Source organism: Alexandromys fortis, unplaced genomic scaffold (assembly GCF_014885135.2).
Source record: "Alexandromys fortis isolate MF-2015 unplaced genomic scaffold, M_Fortis_MF-2015_v1.1 scaffold_153, whole genome shotgun sequence".
In the NCBI taxonomy this organism is placed as follows: Eukaryota; Metazoa; Chordata; class Mammalia; order Rodentia; family Cricetidae; genus Alexandromys; species Alexandromys fortis.
This window is the reverse complement of record NW_026068032.1, coordinates 3728570-3737074: the sequence shown is the minus strand read 5'-3', so window position 1 is coordinate 3737074 and position 8505 is coordinate 3728570. Positions and strand designations below refer to the sequence as shown.

The 8505-nt window shown below is 43.9% G+C and overlaps 1 protein-coding gene across 2 annotated transcripts in view; it reads right to left on the bottom strand.

Annotated features, from left to right (window-relative positions):
- Window positions 1-6501: 6501 nt before the first annotated feature.
- Ccdc91 (coiled-coil domain containing 91) overlaps window positions 6502-8505 on the bottom strand; it is a 138488-nt gene continuing 136484 nt past the window's right edge. For both annotated transcript variants that reach the window (XM_050164720.1, XM_050164718.1), the window contains one exon: window positions 6502-7494. In XM_050164720.1, the coding sequence (XP_050020677.1) occupies window positions 7384-7494 (111 nt within the window). In that variant the 3' untranslated portion in view covers window positions 6502-7383. The remainder of the gene's footprint in view (window positions 7495-8505) is intronic.

Genomic DNA, 8505 nt, shown 5'->3' with positions numbered 1-8505 from the left:
TGCTGAACTTGCCTAAAGGTGAGATGACCTTTTGGGGTTCCTGATTCATGAAAGAGTCTGCAAGACATTCTTCAGGACAAGCAGATAGTGACTGCCTTTGAAATTTCCTGCTTTGTGGAAATGTCTGCTGGAAACTATGGGCCTGTAGGCCGAAGATGGATGCCCTAATGGTACAGAGAAACTTTGGGTGACTGTCCAGGCAGCGAGATATCTCTGTCATTTCTAGAGTTTGAGAGTTTTCTTATTTCTCGTTTGCTTAGGTAATATTATATCCTTCTGGAGTCTTTGATGAAGTTAAAGAATGTATAGATAGTTATAGTTTTCCTTAGTTATAAAGATTATTGTAATTTTTACTTGATAACTGTTTTGTTATATGTGATTTTGCTCCGTTAAAGTTAAAGCCTTCTTTTTTTGTTTAAACAGAAAAGGGGGAAGTGATGTGGGAGTGTCATATATCAATCTGTTGATTTCATTGGTTAATTAAATAAAGAAACTGCTTGCCCTGATAGGTTAAAACATAGGTGGGAGGAGTAAACAGGAGGAAGAGGAAGTGAGGTAAGACTCCTCAGACAGATGTGAGATAGCTCTGCTCTCAGAGACACACGCGATGAAGCTCCAACTCAGGATGGACGTAGGGCTAGAATCTTTCCGGTAAGCGCACCTTGGGGTGCTTACACACATTATTAGAAATGGGCTAGTCCAGGTGCGAGAGTTAGCCAAGAAGAGGCTACATATAATGGGCAAGCAGTGTTTAAAAGAATACAATTTGTGTGTTGTTATTTCGGGCATGAGCCTCAGGCGGCCAGGGTGCTGGGGATGCAGCTCCGCTGTACCTATTTCAACAAAAGTCTACTGAACTAAATCAACCAGTTTATTTCAAGGATGTGCTGACCTCACAATGGAAGCCAGGAGATGTGCTGCTTTGGGGAAGGGGTTTTGCTCTTATCTCCACAGGTGAGGAAAAATTGTGGGTACTGTCAAAATTAATAAAGGTTCGGTATAAAGAAGAGAAGCCATTTGGAAAAGATAAATAACAATTCATTCACAAGGATGGCGAGCATACTGATGGTAAGGAATTCAGGTAGGTTGGGGGCAGGGTTCTTTTTTTTTTTTATCTCCACAGGAAAATACTGATCTTCAAAGAATTTAAGGGACCCTGAATATTTAATTACTGATGGATGGAAACTAGTTACGGCCCACTAAGGATCAACAATAAAATTCTATACATTCTGTAAGTATTGATTATATATATATATGTTTTATTGAACACTTCTTTATAAATATGTAGAGCTGGTTTTGGAGTTGGACTATGGCTCAGTCCCTCTTCAATTCCAAGCCTGTTGATAAGAGATATCTCAGAGTTTCTGTCTCAGATCAGGAGCCATGAAATGGGACAGAATAAGGATAATTATATACTTGATAAACTTTCTTTGCCTTTCCTCATATCTGTGTCTTTCTTTATATGTCAGTATATGTTCTTGTTGTTAATGTTTAAACTCCCCATAACAAGCAACAAATTTTCCTACAGTAATCTTTGAAGATTTCAGGATGAAGATGGGGCCCCACAACATCAACTCAATCTGGTTTTTATGACATCATGAATATTATTTTTTAAGCGCTAATTTTACACCTGTTTTTTGGTACCAACTGCACGAGACAATTTTGAATGGTGCACATTTTTGACAACACTCTGGCCGGACCTTCTCAAAACGCTCAGATACTAGTTATAATTTTCTTAGGTCAAAGGTTAATTTGGGAATTTTACCATCATTTGCTTTCACAGGAGCCCCTAAGAAGAACGTCACCCCCATGTCAGCTAGAAGCAATCTTAAGAGGATGATGTCCCCTTTCCCAACAGAGTTTTCCCTCAGGGTTAGGGACATCTTTTATTGGTTGGTTTAGGGTTGAGGGGATGGGGAGATATTTTATGGAATTAGGGGACAAAACGGGGGGGATTAACTGGTTTGATGGGATGATTGGTATTTGTGATTTACTGTTTTTAGAAAATTACATTGGTACTGTTTCTTGTATATTGATATATTGAATATTGAATGTGAGTGTTCCTACCTCTATTTTTGTATGAGTATGCTTATATTGTATTGATATATCTACCATATCACAATGTACATTTCTACCTCTGATACTATTTATGTAATAACATTGTTTACATTTGATATGTAATGACATTGTTTACAGGTGAAGATCGTTGTCTTCATATATTGCACAGTTGTTTATTCTCTTAGTCTTCAAGTTAGATAGGTATTGAGAATTATATGTTTGTCATGTTTATTTTTAGGTTAATCAGGTCTTCTAGATACAGAGAGGTTATATTTAGTATAGATAGTATAATCTTTAGCCTCTTTAAAGAGCTGTAGAAAATGGCCTTTAATCTAACCTAGAATTCTGTGCCAACGAGATACAATTATTCCTGGCAATGCCACTCTACTCCCAAGAGAACGTTGAGCACCAAAGACACTCCACTGGGAGCTTGTCTTCTTGGCAGAACTGGCCTTTGGGTTAAGAAAAGCCCATACCTCAACTACTGACTAAGATATGAAACAGGATTGTCTTATCCTGCCAAGACATGGTAGGATAATTTAAGAAAGTTCGTTACATTTGATAATGGTATGTCAGTTATGTTATGCCTTAGCCAAATTTGGCTGACTCAACATTGCAAACGAGACTTTGGGTGATTGCCCAGGTAGTCAGTTGTCTCTGTCATTTGTGGCACATTTTGGATATCTCTCATTTCTTAACTAATATTTATTCCCTTCTCAGATCTTTGATGGAGTTGAAGATTATATAATTGTAATTACTCTCTACATTATTCAGACCCCTTGAAATAGAATATCTAGCAAAACTTTTGTTCTCAATATTGTTTGTTATATTTATTATTTGTTATTGTTTATAGTTGTATTTGGTATAGTTCTGTCTTATTTAGACAAAAGGGGGAGATGTAGGGTTAAGCCAGCCCCTTGGGGCGGGCTTGCCTCAGGCGAGTGTTTACTTATAAATTGGGCTCACCGAAGCCTGCGCGGCCCTTCCTGTTTCCTGTGCTCTGCGGGAACCTTGGATCTGTAAGTCTAATTTCCACATTAAAGCTGTGTATATATTATTTACAATCTGTCTGCATTAATTTACACTGATACACAGCTGCCGCTGTTGCTAAGGGGCCTGGGATGCTGGCACTGATGCTAAGGTAAAGGACCTGAGGTGCTAGGGCTGTTCCTAGGTAGCCTGTGATGCTGTTGTTGCTAAGAGGTCTGTGATGCTGGCGCTGTTGCTAAGGTAAAGGGCCTGAAGTGCTGGCAGTTTGGTCCATGGCCCGTGGGTGCTTGGTGCACTGGTGTTCTGGGTTATCAGCTGCCTTCAGGACACAACAGAGTAGTTTACTGGTTATGAGAGCTTTGACCCAGCTCTTTCTTCTTCCCTTGGTTTCAAAAATACCTCTCAGGATTATACATATGCTTCCTCCCTTGGAATTTATTATATAAAACTCTTGGATTTTCAGTGAACAGTGCTTTTGTTTTTACTGTTTAAACACAGCATTTTCTAATTTAATCCAGTTTAATTGTAAAACTATCTAAAAACATTCATAAGAAGTTATTATGGACACCTGACTCTGCACTCTAACACCAGGCCAATTGCTGAGTCAGCTCCTTGGACTTCTAACATGAGTCAGCACTTAGCTAAGGGACTGGACTTTCAACCACCAGTTCTGAACTGACAGCAAATGTCTAAGCAGGGCACTGTCTACAAGTCTCAGGTGTCTGCGACTTTCTCAGTTTTGTCAGATGAGAGACTGGTTCAACTATGTATTCAACATTTCTTACAAAAAAAAATCTGAGTGTTTTCCTCCTAGTGCCGACTAGCATGTGCATGTGGAGACAAACCAGGTGCTGGGTAGCAGGGGCTACTGCTGGGCTCTCTGGACAGCCTTCATGGATGCTTCTTTGGTGCAAGTAACTCACATGGGCTCTGTCTAGCTTAAAAGGAAAGGGGACCTGAACAGTTCAGGAACACCTGGGTTCTATTGTAGCGTCCAAGACTCAGAACATAGTGAACAAGCAAGCTGACCTTGGAAGGGAAATAGCTGCCTCTCAAGGGTACAGTAGGTGACCTACCAACTAACTTTTCACAAGAGTCCCAGTAAGGGTCAGGTCTTTACCTGCAGGTCCCTCAATCAAGGAGTTAGTAGTTGACCATGTGCCTATAGTCGTCACCCGTGTTTTGTGGACTGCATGCCTGTGGCCATCACCCGTGTTTTGTAGACTGCATGCCTGTGGCCATCACCCTTTGTTTTGTGGACTGTTTGTCTGTGGCCGTAACCCTGTGTTTTATGAATTGCTTGCCTGTGGCCATCATTTATGTTTTGTGGACTATCTGCCTGTGGCCGTCACCCGTGTTTTGTGGACTGCATGCCTGTGGCTGTCCCCGTGTTTTGTGGACTGCATGCCTGTGGCTGTCCCCGTGTTTTGTGGGAGTGTATTATCCCTGTGCACTGAAGGCTGCACCAGCAAGGCTGTCACCCCTGTTTTATATGGGTATATTATTGATGGCCATATCGGCAAGCCTCATACACAGAGTACCAGCAATGTTTCACACAGTCTAAAAATCATATTTTTTAATCATAAATGTGGAAACTGAGCCTTTAGTGGGATAGGCTGTGTGTCTAAAAGTCCAACTTAGAATACTAAGACAAGCCAGGATACGCACCTGAGGTTCTGCCTTTGGAGGGAGCATGGCCTATAACGGAAGAGCAGAGCCCCGTGTTAAATGGCCAGAGGTCGAATCCCATGTGAGAAACTGACTCTGTTCCTGTAATAAATATAACCCTAGCCAGGGTTACTGACCTCATGTAAGCAGAGCCTACAAAGATGGGGGCTATAGTAATCTAACAAAGCTCGCCTGAAGATCAGAGTGCAGAGCTAAGCCACTAGCTAACCATAGAGGCCAGGCAGTGGGGGCTCACACCTTTAATCCCAGCACTATCAAGACAGAGGGATCTCTGTGAGTTCAAGGACACCTTGGGCTATACAAAAGGTTGATTTAGTCTCAAAGAGAAACAGAGCCAGGCGATGGTGGCTCACACCTTTAATCTCAGCCCTGGGGAGTCACATGTCTTTAATTCTAACACTAGGGAGGTGGAGACGGGAAGGGATATAGCTTGGGGGGGGGTGGAGAGGAATATAAAGCAGTCCGAGGATTCTGTCTGAGGTTTCATAGACAGCATTCAGTCTGAGGATTAGTAGAGACAGGACTGCCCCTTCAATCTGAGCATTTGTAGAGGTAAGAATTCTGTAGTTGCTGGCTGCTCCGCTTCTTGATCGCTCAGCTTTCACCCGCTATACCTGACTCTGGGTTTTTATTATTAAGACCAATTAGGATTCGTGCTACAGGGGTTAGGGGTCCTTTTCCGCTGAAGTGCAATAGTGTTACACCTGTAACTTAAACAATTTCACCTGTCAAAAGGCCTCGCTGATCGGCTACAACCGTTCACTCCTTCATTCACCTGAACTCAAAGGTGTGAAGGGGCCAGGAGACCAGCTGAGGAGCTGAGACTAGGTGGGACTCACACCTCAAGGCTGGATTTGTACCTTTGCTGTAAGAAGTGTTTGATCATCTAATTTTCCTGGTGCATGCAACCAGAGGTGGTCCAGGCTCTTTAGATAAACAGAGCCAAAACCACAATGCATTTAATTGGAAATACAACTTAAATGTCACTGAGCACTATCAGTTAATCCAGCGTCAACTACACACACCGGATGTCACAAGTGGAGTGCCAGCCATCTTTAGGGACATCCCCGTGGAAAAGGGACCACAGCAATCCAAGTGGAATTGCACGGGACCTGGCGGGTGTCCTGCACACTCGTGGGCTGACAGATCTGATTCCACGTTATTCCAGAGAGCACTTACTCTGTATAGAAAACGAAGCTGGACACCCAAGAAGGAAGAGGAGAGTGTATCCTTTGGTGGTCGGGGAGGAGCAGACACGCGCCTAGACCCATGCCTGACACTGCTGCCCTCTCTGGACCTTAGCGGCAGTGACCAACACCCCACATTAACCTAGGGCTGGCAGGCCCACCTGAGTGATCTGTGGTGGCAAAGCCAAGTGACCTTAAATGCTGGCCCCAGACTTACTGGCTTCTTTGTAGTCTCAGTGCTCCCCTTCTGCGTTCATGTGTAGCAAGTCAGGCCCATGGCTTGCTTACTCTGAACTTTATCTAAGTTTCTATGATAATTGAGGAGTCATAAAATTCTTGGAAAATACCGTCACTATTTAAGGGGGAGTTTTCACAAAACACATTGATGGTGCAGAAATTTGAAAAATAAACATGTGTAATGAATTGCTAGATTGCAGCCTACATAGCGGGGCCATGCTTTCCCCAACACTCAGCAAACAGAGGCAGGAGGATGGCTCTGATTTTTAAAGCAGGACTCACAGCAAAACCCTGACTCGAGGGAGGAAGACTAATGAGAAAAAGAAAACATGACAACAAAGAGAGTTTTGGGAGCTTCTTTTATTACACTGAGGAATCCCAGAGAAGCCCAGAGCCGCTGAGCGCGACATCTGCACAGGTCCCTGCTGCCAGTCCCAGGGCACAAACTGCTCACGATTGATACTGGAGAGCACCGCTCATGGATTAAGAACACCCTGATGACCCCTTATGTCTGATTTTGATTAAATTCCCATACATGTCTAGAAGTCCAAGTTATGTTCTTTCTAGAGAATAGATTATGACACATGATTCTCAGAGCCCCTGAGGAAGGGCAGGAAGCGAGCCTGTGCCACGGTACCCCCATTTAACTGGGGCAGCTACTCCAAGCCTGGCCAGCTAGTGTTGTTTATTTTTGATATGATAAATCAATGAAAACCCACAGATTGACCTCTAGAGAAGTGGTCAGGTTTGTTACAACGACGACCATGTCAGTGTTTCCACCCACTCTGCTGCTGAGAAACAAGTAGACGTGCGGTTACACAGATCACCAAAACTGTCACCAGGCCACCTGAAGCTGTACTGTTCCCTCCATGAACTCTGCATAGCACGCCACTTTCCCATGACTTTAGGTCATACATATTCTTCCACTGCTACTTGTAATAAAATAACAGAGAATAAGAATAGATGGTTCTAGATACTGCTCTGGCTCGCCCTTGACCTGGAAATCAACTGCTTAAACAGAAAACAAGAGCCTCTTTCTAAGTGACAGCATCTATTAGCAGTCCAGTGATGGACACAAGGCCAGGGAAGGTAGCCTGTCGCGTTCCTTTTATTCAATGCCAACAGGCTCCATGGCAGCTAGAGCACGCCACTGCTTCTGGGTGCAGGCGAGGAACAGCGTCAGAGGAGGCAGGTGTGATGGCAGGGACGGTGGCCAGCGTCTTTACTCCACGTCAGCAGGCTCTGTAGCTATGAGAGCATTCAGCTGCTTCTGGGCGCAAGACAGGAAGAGCTCCAGGCTGGACAGACTGCGCTGGCGGGTGACCTGATCGAGCTGTTGATGGGTTTACAAAGAGGAGAGAGAGAGAAACTTGAGTTGGGGGAAAGTTAATCCAATGCCAGCGAGACCCTTCAGGGGGGCTTTCTGTGTGAGAGGACTCGAAGCCCAGTGGGACTCCCGACGTCTGCCTGTGCAGTCACGGTTGCTGGCCTGTTATCTGAGAGTGACCTCACACTCTCACAGCTGACTGTGACCTGCAGTTACTGGAGAAGTGGTGTGCAGACGCTCAGGATGATTTTATAAAATGTGAGTACAAACATGCTGTTTTTTTAAAAAACAGATCAAACACCGTAAAGATCCTATCAAAATCACAGATGCAAAGGACAGAAAGAAAATCAGTCACATCAGGCTTGGAGTCAGGAGGGAAGCTGAATGAGGTGACACCCTGAATTTAGTCAAGCGTCACGGGTCGGAGAGAAAGCTCACCAGTCAGGGTCAAGAGCAGGCATTGCTCTTGCAGAGGCCAAGAGTTTGGTCCCCAGGACTCACACAGAGAGGCTCACAACTGCCTGTAACCCCAGCTCCTGGAGACCTGATGCCCTCCCTGGACTCAGAGTACCCACATGCGCATGCCCGTGCCACACAGACACAAACACACACATAAGTAAGCATAAAATCAATCTTTAACTTAGGGTTATTTTAGTAGATCAACATAAACTAATGCAGTAGTAAAAGACCAGGTTCAGCAAAGACAGTTATGGGTATGATGACTTTCTGGATGATGGGGATAACGCTGCTAACGGAGCAGAAAGATACGCTAACAGTGAGAAGCTGATGCCCGCACTTTACACAATGGGAGCCTTCGGGAGAGGGCTGTGGGGCTCTATTTTAAACATAAACCTGCCATATTCTCCCCACTGGCACCCCTAAATCCAAGTGAGAGTCTCTACTCAACTGTATTTAATAATCCACTGAAATTCAGGGTGACTAAAAACTAGAAGACAAAGCTTTCAAAGGATCCAAGAATCAACTGACAAAAAATGTAATTTAGCAAAACAGTTGTAT